General features: G+C 50.7%; 1 protein-coding gene across 1 annotated transcript in view; it reads right to left on the bottom strand.

Moving 5' to 3' along the window:
* Positions 1–20,371, bottom strand: part of NLRC5 (NLR family CARD domain containing 5) — a 54,909-nt gene that overhangs the window by 6,569 nt on the left and 27,969 nt on the right. The window contains exons 24-39 of the mRNA XM_081118044.1: positions 19,477–19,560; positions 17,948–18,037; positions 17,699–17,761; positions 15,588–15,671; positions 13,865–13,948; positions 12,992–13,081; positions 12,562–12,627; positions 10,726–10,809; positions 10,559–10,642; positions 8,132–8,218; positions 7,970–8,047; positions 7,183–7,266; positions 6,773–6,856; positions 4,923–5,006; positions 4,212–4,295; positions 1,730–1,813 (exon numbers count right to left, since the gene is read on the bottom strand). Of these exons, the coding sequence (XP_080974170.1) occupies positions 1,730–1,813; positions 4,212–4,295; positions 4,923–5,006; positions 6,773–6,856; positions 7,183–7,266; positions 7,970–8,047; positions 8,132–8,218; positions 10,559–10,642; positions 10,726–10,809; positions 12,562–12,627; positions 12,992–13,081; positions 13,865–13,948; positions 15,588–15,671; positions 17,699–17,761; positions 17,948–18,037; positions 19,477–19,560 (1,314 nt within the window). The remainder of the gene's footprint in view (positions 1–1,729; positions 1,814–4,211; positions 4,296–4,922; positions 5,007–6,772; positions 6,857–7,182; positions 7,267–7,969; positions 8,048–8,131; positions 8,219–10,558; positions 10,643–10,725; positions 10,810–12,561; positions 12,628–12,991; positions 13,082–13,864; positions 13,949–15,587; positions 15,672–17,698; positions 17,762–17,947; positions 18,038–19,476; positions 19,561–20,371) is intronic.

The following is a 20,371-nucleotide window of genomic DNA, read 5'->3' on the forward strand; positions in this document are numbered from 1 at the left end:
CCCAGGGAGGAGCCGTGACTGGCTTAAAGACTCCCAGTGACTTCCAGACAAGGTGGAAATGCAAGTCCAGGGCTGCTGGCCTGGGAGCAGAGCCACATGTCCTGGTCTGGCCAGGCGTGGCCTCAGCCGCCACGTCAGGGATCTCCAGCCAGCCCGGCTGAGTGCCAGCTTCATGTGGGTTCCGCAGCTCAGGCCAACAGTTTCTCCAGGCATCTTTTGCTAACCTGTGCAAATGTTTGGCTTTTCCTTAAACCCAGTCTATGTCTTTTCTGAACCCTGACTGAGCCCTGCTTCTGTGAGTGGGGGGAAAAGAAAAAACAGCTGATGCAAACTTAGCCCCCCATTAAATATTTGTCTGAGGGTTCTTTTCATTGTTTTGCAAAGAAAATTTTAACCAACCGCCTTTGTTAAATTAAATTATGGGTGAAATGACCTGCTCCCACATCATATGCTTTCCAAACTCTCCGATCTCATTTCCCACGCACCCTACACTGCTGCAGGGGAGGGGTGGGGCCTGGATAAAAACAAAGCAATGCTTTGTGTCATGCTTGGGTTTGTTTTTAGTAATCTTGTTTTGTATTTCTGAAAAATTATGTAAAAAGAATGCATGATATTTGTTTCTCAAAGCGGCCAGGGACACAGGGGAGACTATCAAGGTCACCAGATCTGTTTCTAGACCAGTGATTTTCAACCAGTGTGTGCAGCAAGAATTCTTAAAATGTGCAACGCCTGCCCTGGCCGGGTAGCTCAGTTGGTTAGAGCATGGTCCCCATATGCAAAGGTTGTGGGTTCAATCCCCAGTCAGGGCACATACAAGAATCAACCCATGAATGAATGCATAAATGAGTGGAACAGCAAGTCGATGTTTCTCTCTCTCAAATCAATAAACAAGCATTAAAAAAAAAAACAAACATGCAATACCTAACTATTTAGTCAGGGTCACTCTTTTCCCTTACATTGTCAAATAAATTTTAAAAAAGACAACAGCTGCCCGGCCGGGCATGGCTCAGCGGTTGAGGGTCGACCTAGGATCCAGGCGATCAGGGTTCGATTCCCGGTCAGGGCACATGCCCGGGTTTCGGGCTCGATCAATGACTCTCTCATCATTGATGTTTCTGTCTCTCTCTCCCCCTCTCCTTTCCTCTCTCTGAAATCAATAAAGATATATTTAAAAAAAAAAGTTAAAAAAAAAAAAAAAGACAACAGCCAACACAATAGTCATCTGGTAAGAATGAATCAAAATTACACCTTTTTTTTGGTCAGATTGGCAAAAAATAGAATATATGTTTTGGTGTGTGTGCCACAGAATTTTAGTAGTTTATGTGTGCCATGAGATGAGAACGGTTGAAAATCACTGGTCTAGACTTCACTAGTCAAAGTGTGGTCTGCAGCCCCAGCATAGGGAGCTGGTCAGAAATGCAGAACCTAGCAACCCAGACCCAGGGAATCAGAAATGTGAACCAGAGCACAGGGTGAATTTGTGCACACGAAGGGTCATTCTAGAACTTGGCCCCAACCCCGCAGGTCACTGTTGTAGCCAAGAGGAAGCTGGTGGCATTGAAAGGCAAGAGCTGGGGTACCCCCCTGGCAGGATACAGGAACATCCCAAGGACAGGAGCATGGAGGGTCCTCAGGTTGGGGCCCCCAGTAATTCCTCCGGTGGGTGGTCCCAATAGCGCTAGGGATCCAGTCCTCCCTCTCACTCCCATGGGGTCACTCGGTCACTCACCAGAGGCTCTGCAGGAGGGTCATGTGGCTCAGTCCTTGAGTGAGCACAGACAGGGTGGAGTTGCCCAGGGGGATGTGGCTGAGGCTGGAGGAGAGAAAGTCAGAAGAGGACTTGGCATTGCTGGGGTTGGGTCCCAGGCACAGACTAAGGCCCATCCAGTACAGTTGCTTAAAGCCTCAGTGCTTGGCAATGCCCAGGGACTGCTGAGACAGCCACTTATATCCACACAGTGTAAAAAAACCATACAAAACAAAACTACCTTGGGAAATCCAAACACTGTTTCTCTGCACGAATTATTAAGGACACCCAAGCAGCAGCTCTGTTTCTGAATCGCACTGGACCCAGACTACTGATCAGTAGCCAGAGCGATCACATATTCAGGCTCAGGGCCATCCTGAGAGGTGGCTCTGATATCATCTGGTATCATTTTCCAGGTGAGGAACACTGAGGCCCAAAGAGTTACAAAATTTGTTCAACGTCACACACAAAGAGTGGCAGCATCAGGGACAGAGCCCATGGCTGCTGGAGGACTCCCATTCCTAGGCCCCAACCACGTGTTACTCACTGGGTCGTCGTCCCCTCCCCCCCCCCCCCCCCCCACGCCAGACTGGGCAGGAGGGAGGAGTCATAACAGTAATAGCCAATGCTTGTTGAGTGTGAACTCGGTGCCAGGCTCTGTTTTATGGACTTAACATGTATTTATCTTATTGAATCCTCACAACCACCCTAGGAGGCAGGTACCACTATTATCGCCAAAGTTAAAATAAGAAAAAAAGCAGAGTGGTTAAGGAACTTGCCTAAGCTCACACATTGAGAAGTGGAACTGAGAGGCAACTGCTGTCCTGGTTTGCCTAGAATTGAAGGGCTTTCTAGAATGTGGGATTTCAGCCCCGGGCAAACTGGGACAGTTGGTCACCCTACCAAGTACTGAATCCAGGTGGTGTGGCCCCTAACCATTTCGCTACAGAGGGACAGTTGGAAGACATTGGCTGGATTGGAGGGGAGCTGCTTGTGAGGGAGGAGACACTCAGAAATGACAGGTCTGAACTGGAAGAGGCCCCTGGGCAGTGAGGAGTCATGCCCTCCTCGAGACGGGGAAGGTATCACGATGCCCACGTTAGAGACGGGTGACTGAGGCGGTGAGAGGGGAGGAGCAGCACCAGGTGCCCGGGAGTCACAGAGAGGGCAGCAGGCCTGCCCTGTTCTCCACAGCACCTCTAGCTCCAGGCCCTGGCCCAGGTGAATACGTATTTGCCAAACACATGAATGAGCCAGTGAATGACCATTGGGCTCATTGGTCATTGGGCCTGAAGAAGTCCATTGGGCCTCCAACCCTCCAAATAAAAGCTGCTCAGAAGGCAGGGACGCTGAGCAGAGGGGCAGGCACATAGGGAGAAGCCAAAGGGATAGTTCATTGGGAAGAGGGGTGAACCTGGGACAAAGGTCTCCCTAATACCACCCCCATCCCTGGGACAAAGAAGGCCAAAGTGGGAGAGTTTCATTGTTAAGAGGCAACAAATGAAAAGGCTACTTTTAAACTGTATTCAAAACACATGTCCAAAAAAATCTGGAGGAAAGTTCACCAACAGCTCTTTCACGGCCATTTTCCCAGGGGTGTTGCCCTCAGGGGATTTCATGTCCTTTGTTACATATTTCTACCCTGATGGAACTTTTTATAACTTGTGTGTATTTTTGGTCATCGGAAAAACTGAGAGATTAAGAGCAGAAGATGCCCTGTTAAATGTTCCATCTGGATGCTGTCAGGTCTGTGCATGATGGGACCTGTCCTTTAGACTGAGGCTGTTTCTGGTATTTCTAAGAATTAAGTTACTCCAAATTATAAAAGTTGCCAGTATCTAAAAAAAGACAGTAGGCAAATGTCAGCAGACATCTGTGGACTTTTTTTCCTGCCCAGATTTTGCTTCCATTTGTTCTGCCAATAGCGCCCTGAAATACCACTCCCTAAGAAGTCCAGATAATTGTGTGGGCACATGACCCAGATCTGGCCAATCAGAATACTGTGTGTTGAGCGCCAGGGTGATTGGTTTAGGAATGGGCATGTGGCCCCAGGGCCTTTGTTGGCCTTTGTTGTAGGTACTGGGAAAAAGGTGCAGCCTCTCCTCTAAGCCTGTAGCAGCAGGACAGCCTGTAGCTGCAGGACAGCCTGCCAGAGAATGAAGTCAGAATGGAGGCAGGAGTGGGGTGGGGGGATCAAATATAGAACCTGGATCCAGCCAAGCCTGAAGTCAGCTGCCGTGTAATTTTCTGTGACATGAACCAATACGTTTCTGGCTTGGGTGGGTTGGAGTGACTTTCCTGTGATCAAGCATTTTGATAGCACTCAGCCAGGTAAGGAAGTACAAAGGAGGGCTTTCAGCTCACTGGGGGCATTCAGGGATTGGACAGTTTGTGTTCACAGAAGATGCAAAGGTTCCAGGCATGCTCCCAGCAGCCTTCCCCCGGCATTAATCACACCACTTACTCGAGCCTCTTCAGCCAGCTCTTGCCTTCAAGGGCCCCCATCAGCACCTTGGAGCCCTCCTCGCCAAGTTGATTGTTAGACAACCTGTTGGGGACCAGGCATGAAGTGAGGGTTAGACAAGACTGCCCAGCCCTAGAGCCCCCCTTACTCCCTCAGTCCCCCTAGGAGCTGATCCTAGACCACCCCTCCTGTCCAAGCTCCATGGGGGCATTCCTGGATCCAACAGTCAGGCTCTGGGGTCCTTGAGGAGGGGCGCATGGCAGTAACAACTGACCTGGCTAAGAAATGATGCCCTGAGTGAGGGCTGCAAAAGAGGCGGCCAGGGACAAGGGGCATGCATGCGTGCACGCACACACACACACACACACACATGCACAATGATCTTTTCTGTTCTTTAGTTCTATCTGCACCCCGACACCCATAGCCACTCTGGACAGAGAAAGATTATGATCATGTTACAGATGAGGCAGTCCAAGTCTAGAGAGGCAGTTTCTTGCTCAGGGTCACTCTGAGTGAGTAGTAAAGTTGGGACCAAGAACACAGAGCTCAGCCTTCCCCAGGCCACACCCAGAGTTGCTGGGTTTCATCAGGGAGATAAGTGATTGGTTGAAGTCTACTACCCACCTTCCCAAAGCCCCCTCCCCAAGTCCTCTCCACCCCTGGCCCTCAGCTGGCCCATCTCTTCCCAGACCCCTCCACCCTAAGACTCACTCCAGCTCCTCCAGGTTGTGACAGTGGCTCAGGCCAGATGCCAGGTGGGCCAGGCTCTCAGAGTTCACACAGCTGGAGACCAGCCTGGTGGGGGTCAAAGGGCAGCAGGTCAGGCAGGAGCTCTGGGCCTTGGGAGCTCTGAATGCTGATGGCAGAGGGCAAGGAAGTGGGGGGGGGAGCAGTTCCTGGGGGATCAAGGGGAGGGGGCCCTCCTTTCCTTCATAAATCTGTCCCACTGTGGAATCAGTAAGTCAAGATATAGCTTGGAGACATTAGCATGGACTAGCTGAGTATTTGCCCAAACTATGATCATCCAGATGACAACTTCACAATTTATGCCATAATTGGGCATCACTGTAAAATCTAGCTAGTGACTGCCATTTTCCATGAGCTCTACACCTTTATTTAAACAACAACAACAAAAGTAGCAAGTATTGGCGAGGTGTTAAAGACATATTGGCAGCCCTGGCCGGTGTGGCTCGGGTTAGAGCATTGGCCCGCACACCCAAGGGTCTCGGGTTCTATTCCCCATCAAGGGCATGTACCTGGTTTGCAGGTTAGATCCCCAGCCCTGGTTGGGGCACATGTGGGAGGCAACCAGTGGATGTGTCTCTCTCACATCCATGTTTCTCTCTCTCTTCCCCTCCCTCCCTCCCTTCCACTCTCTCTAAAAATCAACAGAAAAAATATCCTCGGGTGAGGGTTAACAAGATATATTGGCAAAAGGAGACCTTCTCCTTGATGCAATCGGTTGGATTAACACAGAACTGCAAGTTAGAAATGCTCCATCTTGCAACCATCATACTAGTATTTGATCGGGCAAGAATTACCAAAGAATGCCAAAATTCCGTGGGTGAAAGTTTGGGGCAGAACAGGATATTTACATAGTCTTAAAGTGGCTCTGTAAGAAATTACTTGTTAATTAGAAAGGGAAAAAAATAATAGCTTTGCAAGTGACGAAACCTGGCAGATGCCACCTTAATCAGGTGCTCAGAGTTAACATCACCAGCAAAGGGACAAATAGACATCATGTACCTCCAGATGCAACGAGCCGAGAACACAACAGAACCTCTGTGATATTCCTGCCCAACGTGCAGAGCCTAAATCTAAGCATGAGGAAGCATCGGACACACCCAAGCTGAAGGACAGTCTACAAGTTACCTGGCATGTAAAGGTCATGACAATATCATGAGAGACAAAGAAGGGCTGGGGACCTGTTCCAAACTGGAGAGAGATGAACGCTAAAGGCAGTGGGTGGTCCTGGATAGCATCCAGGAATGGGGGAAAACTGTAATAACATTATTGGAACAATGGGCAAAGCTGGAATATAAACTGCACTTTAGATAATAGAAGTGTTTCAGTGTTAAATTTCCTTAAATTTCATGTTTTTACTGGATTATGGGAGAGAATGTCCTTGGTCTTAAGAAATTCACTGAAATACTGGATAAAAGGGCATAAATATGCAACATGCTCTCAAATGGTTGGAAGGAAGAGAGGGGAAGAGGGGGGGTGAGGGGGGTGAGGGTGGAGGGAGGGAGGGAAGGAAAGAGCAATTGTGGGAAAAGGAGAATTTGCAAAAATGGGATATGGAAGTTCTCAGTCTTCTTGCAACTTCCCTATTAGGTTGCAGTTACTTCCAAATAATAGAGAAAAAGAATAAGGTGTATGGAAAAGGGAATCCCTTCCTTGCCTTGTGGCCATGTCTATGACCATACACCCTGATGTCATCTTCGGGGCCGAGCTGTGGTCCCAGCCCCCAGGATATGGACACGGAGCTCCTCTGAGCTCAGGGAAGTGTTGGGACAAGGCAGGGCTGCAGAGGGGCCCGAGTGACAGTCTTGTCTCCCTACCGGAATTTCTTCAGCTCCGAGAGGGACGGCAGGAAGCTTTGCAGCAGCAGGGAGCTGGCGTGGCAGAGGTTCACCTGGGACAAGCTGAAAAGGGCCAAGCATATTCTAGAGAATTTCAGGCTGGACAACCTCAGAGATCATCAAGCACATGGAGATGGGGAGGCCAAGAAAGGGGAAAGGACCATCCAAGAGCTCCCAGCGAGGCAGGGCCCCCCTAGGCCACCCAGGGGCCGTCCCCCACTGGCCAAGTGTGATTCTCTCCTGCACAAGGAAGCAGGAATGCCAGGGTCTCGCACTGCCCCAGGCTCTGCTCATCCCCATTCTGGCCTGGCTAGTCTTCACATGTGGCCTGGAGTGGGCACCGGCGTGGACCGGAGAACTCAGGGCACAGTCAGTTTTGGGGTGCTGACCTGAGGTGCTGCAGCCAGGCACATGTCTCCATCAGCTGCCTGACAAGAAGGCTGTGGTGGGTCTCAAGGTCACAGTGAACCAACCTGGAGGTAGACAGGCAGCAGTTTCTGTACACCTGGATCAGTATTAGGGACTCAGCCCCTACCTGCAAGGACCTTAACTTGAGGGGTGTATGAATGCTAATCAAATAAAATTACAATATACTATTCAATTATGGGAAGTACTAGGAAGGAGAGGTCCGGATGGGGAGCTAGTACGACTGTGCACGTTGTTCACTGCACAAGGGGACCCAGCCTAGGAGGCGAGTCAGGGTTGAGGTCCAGCTGTGGTCTGTTTCCCAGAATGTATACACTAGGGCTGCATTCATCCATAAGGGTGGCACCTAATTTCCAAAGGAAAGGAAAATGGGAGGACTTGACCATGTCTGGGGGCTCAGAGGAGCCTTCCTGAGGTAGTGGCATTTAACCTAAGACCTGAGGGATGAGAGGGAGTTAGCCAAGTAAGGAAAGAGCAAGAGGGGAAGAGAGGAGAAAACATTCTAAGCAGGGAACCTCCTGTGCAAAGGCCCTGAGGTCAAAGGGAGCGAGGTGGTCTTCAAGGACCTGAAAGCTGGTAGGGAGAACTGGAGCTCAGTCTGGGGTATGCGGTGGGGATGGACACCATGGGCCACATAGAGACTTTGGACATCAAAGAACTCTGAGCAGGGGCATGAGAATATTGGTCAGAAGCAGCAGTCCCCAGCCCATCACCAGCCACTCCCTGGGGGCCCCAGGTACTAGGTCCCACCTGAGGGCCATCGCCTCTGGGTTCTCCTGACGGGGAAATTTCAGCTGGATACAGAGCTGCTGCTGGGTCTCGGAGATGCTGAGAAGGGAAGAGGTACCAGTGTGAGACCCAATGGTCATGAGACGATGAAGAATTCAGAGGGGGCCTCCTCCCTGGACTCACCTTATCTCGGTGATGTTGCCTGAGGCCCGGGTGCAGACTTGTAGCAGGTCGAACACCCCAGCTCTGCCCACCCATGGCTCCTCCACCCTGTCACAGAAGTGAACACAAACAAAGGTGGCCTGGGTGAGGTGGGGAACAGAGGAGTGCGCCGAGGGAGTCCTAGAGGCTTTTTGGGATTTTGCTTATTTTAAAACTATAAAATTATACCGCTAGGCAGAAGCATAACACAGGAAATTAACAATCTCATTCCAACAGTTATTGCAACAATGCAAACAGAAAATGTTAACTTTTAAATAACATTTTTAGATTAAACAAAAGGTCCACGTATTGTTACATCACAAAGAGGAAATAAAACTGTGTATAAAACACGATTCAAAGTTTCTATTTGAAAAAAGGAAAAATATATATGGAGAGAAAGAGAGGGAGAGAGAGAGATGAGGAAGATATATTAAATGTTAATGGTAGTTGTTTAGATGGTGGGATTCCCATGATGGTTTTTATTTTATTCCTTCTTTAGTTTTCAGTATTTCATGCATTAACTTAGATGCAGGAAAAAGAGAGTTGTTTAAAATATTTCTCCTTTTAAAGTTATATTGTGGTTTTTTTTTTCAATCCTTGCCCGAGGATATGTTTTTATTGATATTAGACAGGAACGGAGATCCAGAGAGAGAGAGCAACACTGATCGGCAGCTTCCCGAATGCCCTGACTGGGGATCGAACCCGAAACCATTCGTTGTACGGGATGGTGCGCCAGCCAGCCGAGCCACCGGCCAGGGCTATATTGTATTTTGTTTCAAAGTACTAGCTTCTTCATATGCTTATGGACTTTTCCACAAATTTCTACAATTAATATATATTATTTTTAGAGTAAGAAAAGTATTATTTTAAAATGTTATTTTGGATGATCCAGCAATTCTGGGTACATACCCAAAAGAATTGAAAGAAGAGATACAAAGAGATATTTGTACATCAATGTCCGTAGCAGCACTACTCACAGCAAGCAAAAAGTGGAAGCCACCCCAGTGTCCATCAATGGGTGATGGGTAAGCAAAATGTGGCCTGTCCCTACAGTGAAATAGCCTCAAACAGAAAGAAAACCCTGACACGCTGCGACATGAATGAACCTCTACGACACTACGGTAAGTGAAATAAATAAGCCAGTCACAAAGAGACAGATACTGTACGATCGCACTTTTGTGAGTTCCCAGGCTCATCAGATCCATGGAGACAGAAAGTAGAGCGGTGGTTGCCAGGGCTGGGGGAGGGGAGTGGGGAGTTAGTGTTTCATGGGAACAGAGTTTCAGTTTTGCAAGAACAAAAGAAGTATGGAGATGGATGGTGCTGAGAGTTGCACAGCAATGTGAGTGCACGTAACAAGAAGGTCAATTTTATGTTATGTGTATTTTACCACAATTTTAAAAATGTTATTTGGGGGAACAAGCAGACTTTGTGCGCCTCATCTCATCACAGGCAGCGATGAGAAGTGACCAGCCCTGGACATGAAGTAGGTGTTTTTGATACAAATATGTAAGTGAAACACAGCCAGCCTTTGATCTAGCTTCCAGTTCCAGGAAAGTCAGGGGTTAGCAGAACAAACTCAGTGATGTGATGCGGAAGCAGCGAGACAGGGCTGGAAAGTGGGCTGGACCACAGCACGGCAGGCCAGTTTTGTCAACAGGCTCTGTCGTGAAAGAAGACAGTGGGGGGATGACAGGGATTAGGAGACCTAAGAGTCATCGCCACCCCCCCACCCCTCATGCAAATGTGGACCTTGACTGCATCCTGGATCCAACAGGCCAGCAGTCCCATGTAGGGACAGTGGGACGTGCTAGGTGGGACTGGGTAATGCGCGACCCTGAGGGATTGCTACTGAGTTGCGTAGGTGTCCTAGTTCAACTGTGATTATGTAGAAAATGTCCTTATTTTTTAAAGATTCATGGTGAAATAGTTGAGTGATATTTTATGAGCTCTATAACTTTAAAAGATTTTGGCCAAAATAAAAAAGGAAAGCAAATTTGGAAAAACAGGAACCATCGTCAAACCTAGGTGATGGGAACATGAGTTTTCAAAGTGATTCTACTTTTTGGTATCTTCTGCCTTTTTCAGAAGGTTTTCAAATGACCCTAGTGAACATATAAACATGCTACTTGCTGTATGTTATTTTTGACCTTAGCTGGGTGTCCTCTGGAGGTTTTTTCCCCTTAAGTCCCCAAGCATAGGCCCCGCCCTGGAGAAGGTGGCTTCTCTGTGTGCCTGAGGGGTTCTCTGGGACAAATGCGCAGGTCAGCTCTGTGTCCAGGTGGCAGGGTTCTGGGTGCAGGAAATGGTCAGAGCCATGATCCTGGGGGGACCCATACTCCAATGCCCGCCCCTGCCCTTCATTCACACCATCGCCCCCACCCCCAGGAGCACAGTGGAAGACACTACCTGAGCCTGAGCAGTCCCACTGGCCACCTCACCAGACTCAGGAGAACGGTCAGGTCGTCCAGGCCCAAGCAGCACTGGCTCAGCCTGGGACAGAGGTAGGTTACAACAGAGGCTCTAGTAGGGAGCCCCAGCCCCTCAGCTGCCCCCGTGGGCTGGGTCCAACTCACGTGAGCTCTGTCAGTTGCCAGGCCTGGCTCAGGCCAGCGGCCAGTCTGGTCATGTGCTCTGGTCTGAAGCCGCACTCTCTCAGCCTGAGGGCAGAGGCCAGAAGGCAGAGCCTGGGTGAGGCCTGTCCACACTGCTGTCCTGCTTCCTCCCAGACCCTCTCCCACCAGGGCCTGGGGGGACCCCTACTGAGTGCAGAGGCCTGGACCAGGGCCTGAGAAGAGGCCAAAGGTGCAGCTCCTGCCCTGGGAGCTTCCAGCCCCTTTGGAGAGACCACCCCCCAAGAAAGTGGTAGAAGTGAGTCACTTATTGAGCCCTGAGTACAGGTCAGGCCCTGTGCCAGCCTCTGGGTGAGCCAGCAGGAGTGCCTGGCTTACATGCAGTATCTCATTGAATCCCAGCAGTGCCGTTTACAGGCGGAGAAACTGACTAACCCAAGGACACAGAGCAGGTCAGAAGTAAGGGCAGAGTTGGGTTTCAGTCCTGCTCAGCCTGACTCCAGACCCCAAACCAATACCCTCCCCTGCTCTCACTTTATTCCAGGCTCCCTGGGAGGGAGGAGGGCCTGGGATTCTCTCTAGGGCCCTGCCCTCCAGGTGGGCCCAGCACAACACCATGGGCAGTTCATTCGGACAGAGAGGGGCCACTGCATTTCTCCAGGAGGGGCTGACATTTGAGCTGGGTCTTAAAGGATTGGGAGCATTTCATCTCAGAAAAGGCAGGAGAGAGCATGTCAGGCTGAGTGCCCAGGGTGGGGAAGCTTTACCAGGAGTGAGTGTCCAGTGTACAAGGAGCCATGGTCCCTTGTAGATGAATATGTGCTGTGTGCGTGTGTGTGTGTGTGTGTGTGTGGTGGTGGTGGGGTATGTGAGTATGTGTGTGTTGTGTGTATAGTTTGTGTGTTTGGTGTGTGTATGTGTGTGGTGTGTGAATATGTATGGTGTGGAGGGTGAGAAAGAACATGGCAAGAGTGGACTGTCAAATCAGACTGTGAGGGAAAAGACCAGGCTAAGGAATTTGAACTAGATTTGGGGGCAATGGGGAGCCACTGAAGGGCTTAGAGCAGTGGAGTGGCACAGTCAGATATGTGTGTTGGGAAGATCCCTCCAGGTACTGTGGGGGTGAATGGATTGGAGGAGGCCTGGCCAGGGCCAGTGGATCGGTTTGGAGGCCATGATCACAGCTGAAGTAAGACATGTAGAGGAACTGACCCAAGGCAGTGGTGGAGCGAGACAGAGCCCAAGGCTCCTGAGGGGTAATAATAACAATAACAGTAATAGCAATAGCTGATAGAGCACTCAAATGAGTCAGGCCCTTTCCAAGAACTTTATTAACTCATTTAATCCTCACAATAACCCTAAGGGGGATGGTCCAACTATTATCCCCATTTTACAGATGAGGAACTGAGACACAGAGAGGTTAAGTCACTTGTCCAAAGTCACGCAGCTGGTAAGTGGCAGAGGTAGGATTTACCACTGGGCCTACCTGGAGGGCAGGGCCCTAGAGAGAATCCCAGGCCCTCCTCCCTCCAAGGGAGCTTGGAATAAAGTGAGAGTAGGGGAGGGTGGCTCCAGAGTCCAAGCTCTTAACCATGCTACTCAGAAGCCTCCAGGCCTATAGTTAGGACATGGCTAAGAAGCATAAATACAACGTGAAGGCCTGGTCCAGGGGCTGGAAGTATGGGGGTACCGGGGGCAGACGAGGGGCAGTGAGCAGGAAGCAGGGTTCATGAGGAGGAGAGGAGCCGGCAAAGAAGGAGGCATGGAGCCTCCACAGGGTCAACCTTTCCCCCTCCCCCACTCCCTCCACTTTCCCTCTCACCCCAAGCCAGCAGTTACCTCAGTGTCTTCCCAGTCTCCTCCTGTTGGGAGAAGTGAATCCAGAAGCTCTGCTCAGAGCCCAGGCTGCAGAGAGAGGGGTATGAGGGAGCCAGAGGCTTGCCAGCATCCTCAGAATCCAGGCACCAGGGGGCAGTGCAGAGAAAGGGGCTGGGGCCAAGGGGCAAGGGAGAGGGGAAGCCATGGAAGGAGAGGCCCTTCCCAACCAGAGGAGACCCCAACCCATCCTGTGAGGCCACTAAAACCCAGTCTTTCCCACCCGTGACCTCCCTGGTCCCCACGGCAAGCGGGGCTCAGAGTATGGAAACTGTGACCCCACGTTCAGTGAACTGTGAGGCTCTGAGGTTGTTCCCAGTCGCATAGACAAAAGCCTCTCAGTGTGGGGGTCTTGCTTCCCCCACCATCAGCAAGTGGCACCGCATCTCCTTACTTCACAGAGGCTTCCCGGACACGTGGGCAGGAAGGGAGAGTCTCCATCAGGCACAGGACACTTTCTTGAGAGATGCTGTTGTTACTCAGACTGGAAGAGAAGGAAGGTTCGGGATGGGGGGTGGGGGCAACCCCTCAATGGAGCCCTTCCCAGCCCCCTTGCCTCCCCTCCAGCTGTCGTCTTCAGGAGGAGATGTCATCTCAACGTCCAAGTGTCCATTCTCAGGGTGGAGACGCTAAGGTCCAGAGAGAGGCCAGAGGGGCCCTGTCTCCATATGGGCAGGATAGGCACCTGAGTCCTCGAGAGCTGCACCCTCTGTGCCTACTGTCCTTTCGATCTGGGGCAGGGCAGTGATGAGACCAGGACGGCAGCTCCAGACCCACCTAGAGCACAAAGCTCAGCTGCCCTGCAGTGGGTTGTATCATGGCTCTGGCTGCCTGTCTCCCAGGTCACTGGGGAGATCAGGTGAGAGTGTGAGTGACTCCCTGGGGACTCTCCCTGTTGTGAGGACATCTCCAAATCCGTGTCCCGTGGATTTGGTCAGAGGAGCTTCAGGGACCAGAAGCCGGAACAGCTAAGATCCTGCATCAACTAAGGATGAATTGCCGTTCCCTGTCCGGAGTCAGCTGGAGTCACCAAGCTTTAGTCACAGCCTCTCCTGGTTGTCTAGTGGGGGCTCTTCCCATGGTGGGGAACGAGAGAAGGTGGAAAAGACCCAAGGTGGGGGTGTCAAGGTAAAAATCACCCCTTTCCTCTCCTCGGTCCTTGTCTTCTGGAGTTCTCTAGGGGTCCCTCAAAAGATACCTCAAAAGCCATGCTCTTGGCCCAGGGGAGCCTTCCACCTTGCTGTCCCTGAGACTGCTCACCACTTACTCAAGAGAACCCGAGATGGGCAACTGAGGCAGATACTTCAGGAGGCACCCGAGTCCATCATCCCCCAGCTGGTTGCCCGAGAGGCTGTAGGAGGTGAGAGGAGGTGGTTGAGGGTCAGACATGCCTCCTCCACAGGCGCCTTCTCTTCAGCGTCGTCACTGCCACCCCACCCGCACAGCACTCTCTGCTGTTACCCACCAGGCAACCTGCTCCCGTCCCACCGTCAGCATCATCACCATCATCAGCACCAGCCTCATCCCATTGCTGCTACTTGAATCACCATGTGCCCCACCCACTCCACCATCATCTCCATCACCACTAGAATCATCACCAACTATCGGTACCACCATCACCATCACACGAGCTCCTGTGTACCCACCACCATCCCCCTCACCAGCACGGCAGTTAACCGGTCCCCATCTTCCCTTCCATATCTGCCGACCACCCCCAGGATGCCGGCGGGCTCTCAGGAGTTAGAGAAAAACCAATTATCTCTTCCTACGCCCTTGGCCCGCATCAGTCGGGAGCTGCCATTTTGGAACAAGAGCAAATTCAGGAGAAAGATATTTGGGGGATGTGTTTACCCAACAGAGTTCCTCTTTTAATTTGGCAAGGCAATATCGGACATTGCGTCTGAATACTTTCTTACTTCCCTTCATGGCAGTGTGCTGTGGCTTTCGCTACAGTGCAGACATAGTATAACCAGCGTGCCCTGGAATATCTGATTCTGTCCTGCGTCTTGAAACTCATTTTGTCCCTGATTTTGACACTTCTGAGGCTTGTCTATTTCATCTTTTCCTAAGAAACCATAAAAATTAGTTTGTCTCATGAAGCCCCCTGATAATCTTTAAAATAAGAAAACGTGCCCTCTACAATGAAAAAAACAAGACACACACACAAGAAAAAAACCACAACAGAAAAACTCGAAGACCTATTGCTTATTCCTTTCTTAAAATACATGATTTTCATCGGTCACATTTTTTTCTTCTTGGCCACACCATGACAGGAATTTAATTTAATTTTTTTATCTGGCTCTCTCTAACTCCTACAGGTCCCAGGCTGAGCTCCCTAACAGCTGTGAAAAGACTCTGCACTGTACTAGCTGTGTGACCTTGGACAAGTCCTTGAGCTCCCTGAGCCTCAGCTCTCCCATGTACGAAATGAGGATAACAGTACCTGGGTTTGTTGGAAGGATGAGATGACTACCTAAAGCACGCAGATCCGTGGAGAAGTGCTCAAGAGGTGTTAGCTACCCACACGGGGACTGCACTATTTGGGCACCCAAGACAGGTCACACGGATACCACTTCTCAACAGTACGAGAGCTCATGAGCCCCCACCCAACTGGCTCCGGAACCCTCCTCAGACTGAGGCGTTCGGCACTTTTAACCCCCTACCAGGCAAACCAATGGATCCTTCAGGCTAGTGCCCACCAGCCAGCAGAGCTCCGGTGCCTTGATCCACAAGAGGCCAAAGGGCTCCTGTGGCCCTTTTTGAAGGACTCCCCAAATTAGATGAAGGGCACATTTTGAACTAGCTCCACCGTGGCAGGAGTGGGGTGGGAGGGATAAAATGGATACAGGGACACCTTAAAGGTGTCACCCAGAGTCCTGGGCATCCCAATAGCTGGTCCTGAGAGGTGTTGAGTGTACAACACACACACCCCCAGTGCGGCCCAGGTGCGTGCTCCCAGACCTCCCCTTGTTCCTCTTCCCCCCACTTACTCCAGCTGACCAAGGCCTTCACACTTCTTCAGCAACTCACACAGTGGCTCCACGTGCTTCGGCCTGAGGCTGCAGTCTGTGAACCTGCTGGCGGAGGGGGTATGAGCCAGGGTTGGGGCGTCCAGCCGCTCAGACCCACTCCACCCTGGCATGTCCCAGGTGTGGCCTCACCCGAGCTTGGACTCTCTGGAACTATCTAGCATCCACCACTTCCACCTCCCCACAGCAGATCCCACCTGGTACCCCCCCGTGCTCCCTCTTGGGGAGGTGGTTCTCAAAGGGGAACTTGCTGAGATGCAAAGTCTGGGAACTCAGCCCAGACCCAGTGAATCAGCAACTCTAGGGCCAAAGCTCTCCAGGGGTCTCTGACTCAAGCTCCAGTTGGAGAACCACAGCTCTTCGGGTTATTTAAAAAATAATAATAAAAAGATCTTAGAGGGAAGGGAGAGAGGGAGAGAGAGAGAGAGAGAGAGAGAGAGAGAGAGAGAGAGAGAAACATAGATATGAGAGGGAAACATTGATCTGCTGCCTCCTGCACGTCCCCTACCAGAGATCGAGCCACAACTCAGGCATGTGCCCTGACCGGGAATCAAACTGTGACCTCCTGGATCATTGTGGATGCTCAACCGCTGGACAGATGGCTCTCTTGTACTTAAAAGGGGAGCTTAGGGTTGGAGAGGCGTTAAAGACCCGCTAACACCCAGCTGAGACTTCCTCCTGGTCTTAGACAGAGGGAGTAATGACCTCAGGAAGGATTTAACTATCTATCTCCCCAACATCCTAAAAATCACCCCACCCTGGACTCTGTCCTACATTTTGGAAACTTCTGACCTAGAAACCATAAAGGTCTTCTAGAGGTCTGGGTAGCATCGGGCTAGGGCAGGAGTAAAAAAAATAACTATAGCTAAGGCCACCTGGTTTTGTATGGCTTGCAAGCTAGGGGCAATGTTTCAAACGACTAAGAAAAAAAAATCAAAAGAACAGTAGTTCATGACACAAACACAGTTTGGCACACAGCCACACCCGTTGTTTACGACTTGTCAGTGCTGCTTTTAAGCTACAACAGTAGCTGCGATAGAGACCATATGGCCTGCAAACCGCCAAATATTTATCATCTAACCCTTCACAGAGAAAGCCTGTCTGCCCCTGGGCTAGGAGCACTGCAGGACGCCTGGGTTCAAGTCCCAGCTGCACTCCTTACCACGTGTGCGATGCACAGGGACCACAGCTGTGAGGCTTATACAAGGTGACGTGTATAAGGCTCTCAGGATGGTGCCTTGCAGCCCTGGCCAGGTAGCTCAGTTGGTTAGAGTGTCATCTGATACACACCAAGGCTGTGGGTTTGATCCCCGGTCAGGCAAAATATAAGAATCAACCAATTTGTGCATAAATAAATAAGTGGAACAGCAAAGCAATGTTTCTCTCTCTCTTTCCCTTCTCTAAAATCAACTTTAAAAAAAAAGAATGATGCCTTGAGGGGCTGAACAAATTTTTGCTCTTCTGTTTATTATTTCACAGCTGAGACTGTGAAGGAGCAGCCAGACGGTCTGCTCCAAGGCCTCTCGGGGAGCAAGTGGTAGAAATATTATCTCTGTATCCAGAGGTGACTCTTCTGCTCCATTATTCTACCTCCTGCCTCCCGTGCAACACTCGCCCCCCTCTCAGCTGGGCAACTGCAGAGCACTGGTCTAGGAGTCAGCAGGGGATGGACACTCATGCCTTACAGGTTGTCTCATTTAATCCTTGCAAACGCCCTGCAGCATGGGGTCCCCCTTCTCCAGCTGCACAAGCTGAGGACCAGAGAGGTTAAGGAACTTGCCCAAAGCTCCAGGGCCTCGTGGAGCTGGGATTAAAGCCTGGGGGCAGGTTGTGAAGTCCTTTTTCTCGAGTTCTCAGTTCTGGGCCAGTCTGATGTGCACTCCTTTGCCCTTGACAAAGCCGAGCGCTCCTGGGAGCCCTGCTTCTTCATGTTGGAGGAAACAAGTCCCCTTGCAGGTCCTTCTGTGGGAGCGCTCTGCACATCCTCTGCTGTCTATCCTCTGGCCATCACGAGGCAGGTCTGCTGGTCCCCAATACCCACTGGCTGCCAGGGCTTGGCCCAGGGGACTTACCCACAGCATCTGCCTTTCTGCTCCTCGCTAGACCTGAAGTGCAGGGTTGCATCATCCAAGGACCTGGAGCACACAGTAGCTCAGTGAGCCACCCTTGACCGCAGCCTCAGGATGCCCCAGGAGGCACCCCTCCTCCAGGAGCTGAGCCTCTGACCTGGGTCCTACTGCCTCCATCCTACCCCTCACGCCCACCAGACTTCAACCACAACCCTCCTAGACTGGCTCCAGCAGTCCCCGGGCAATGCCCACCTGAGATCCACCTTCTGAACTCGTGGGCACAGGCTGAAGAGGTGAGCCAGCAGGAAGGGGCTCCCCGGGTACAGTGGTGTCTGGCTCAGCCTGAGAAGGAAAGGGGCAGGACCCCAAGTGAGCAAGTTAGAGCCAAGCAAGATCAGTGGGCAAGGAGCAGAGATAGGCTAGAGGGGAAGGAAGGGGGTGGGGAGGGCTGGCAGGTCCGCTCAACAACAGGAAGAAGGCAGGGGGACTCAAGAGGGACAAATAGGGGCTTAGGGTCAAGCAGACTTGGGTGTGAGCCCCAGTTCTGCTTACTGGATGTGTGTCCTTGCATGAGTCATTCAAGCTCTCCGAGCCTCAGTTTCCCCACCTGGACAACAGGACTCTACTCATGGTATACCTTCCTCTGCAGGTGTCGTGAGGATTTGATCACATCAAGTGCGCACACTGCCTCGCCAGCTCCCATGCTTGTTATTAGTATATTGTTTCTCCCTCAAGCACAGACTTAGCAGGAGAATCTTGTTGACAGGGAGTAAGATGCTGTGTCTCCAGCACCCCAAACAGTGCCCCCCACTGTCTCCAGCACCCCAAACAGTGCCTAGCACACAAGCACTACAGACTGAGCAATACAAAGCGTAAGTCCCGGTGACAGACTGGCCACCTTGTTCCAAAGACAGATGCTGTGCGACTTGGGCATAGAGAAGGCCCTCTCTGGTCTGAGGATTTGCACCTGTTCATTTTAACCCACCATCTTGTGTGTCCAAAGGAGCCCTGCCTGACAGGGTAGACCAGAGTGGGTACCGTGGGGGCTGAAGAGAGCTCTGTCACATTTGCCCACCTCTGGAAAGCCATTGTGCTTCCCTCCCTCCCACCCTCCCTTCCCACAGGATCAGGCTGATGGAGATCCTGGATGTGACATGAGCAGTCTCAGGTGTCTCAGAGATCCTTAGCATCAGAATTTACGTTGCTGCTATTAATGATATGATTTAATTTCCTGTTGTATTTTTCCATCTCAGCTGCAGCCTTTCCCCCTGCTAGAAAAAGGTTTAAAGTAAACCATTTTTAAATTCTAACCAGTCTGAGCTGAAATTAGAAAACAGAATTTTAAATACTTTGAGAGATGCTGTTAAATTTCCTTTTTAGGAACTTGCACAGTGACCTTTAAGAAATGGTGTGTGGCTTATGCATGACCTACATCTGGAGAGTCCCTTTCCAGAAGCTGGTGGCTTTTCCATGGGTGGGGAGAAGTCTCATAGCCCACCTGTCACAGGCCTTTTAAGCTTCAAGGTGCTTTTAAAGCAACTGTCCCTGGGGGAGGGGGTGGGGAGTATTAATCCCATTTATCAGATAAGAAAACGGAGACCAGAGGGGTCAAATAACTCCCCCGAAGGCTCATAAAGTGTAAGGAAAGAGCTGGAAGCAGACTCGAGCTCCCAGTTGTGACAGATAAAATGATAACATTGCTGAAGAGGAGGAGGGGGGAGGGGATGGCTTCATAATGCAAGAGCCTCGGGCTGCACAGAAAAATGAGGAAACAGTCTTACTGCAGGCGGCTCAGCTGGGGGAGCCGGGGTAGGTGTCTCAGCAGGGTGTCCAGGCTCTGGTCGCTCAGCACCACGCAGGACAATCTGTGAAACAACATCTGAATGAAGTGGGGAAGCCTTGGGGACAGCTACGAGCGTGGCCGCGCAGCCAGAGCCCTCTGGGGATGGGTCCTAGGCCAGGGCTGTGCCCTAAACATTCCCTCTGAACACAGGTCCCTCACTTATCACCGAGGCTGGAGGAAGAGGAAGGTCATATACATTTGGGAAATGCTAGGTTTTCTTTGACTTCTCAGAGGAGTGTTTTTTGCAACTATGGCTGCAGTGCTAAAAAACAAAAAACCTGAACCAAAACCAAAACCAAAACTACTGGAAGCACCTGGATGTCTATCTAGACTCTAGGGGGTAGGGAGTGGGGGTGGCTGAATAATTTGTGGTACATGCAAACTGTGAAGGGTTAGTATTAAAAGGCACAAATATAAAACATGGTGTAAAAACATGTAAACGGACAACTAAACATTGTTGGGATATTTGATGATTTTAATATGTCATAAAATAATTATATTATTTTATATTAAATACTTTGACTAAATTTAGTTTTAAATCCTAGCTCTGGAAACCATTTTCTCTCTCTCCCTCTCCTCTAAGAGACCTAACCTTTCCCTCAGATAATCAGCAACCTCCGGGGCAGCAGAAGACAGTTGCCCAGACCTTTGTCAGGCTACATTTCACCTCCTGGGCCCTAAGGTGGAATGAATCCTCTGGCTATTTTCCCATGAGATTGGACAGAAGGACACTGGAAAAGACCTCAGAGCTGTCCTCAAGGCCCAAAGAAATGATTCATTACCCTTACCTCATCTCTGCCAACCAATCAGCTCCCAGCACAACTGAAACCCCT

The sequence above is a fragment of the Miniopterus schreibersii genome (assembly GCF_964146895.1).
Source record: "Miniopterus schreibersii genome assembly, chromosome: 18".
Lineage (NCBI taxonomy): Eukaryota > Metazoa > Chordata > Mammalia > Chiroptera > Miniopteridae > Miniopterus > Miniopterus schreibersii.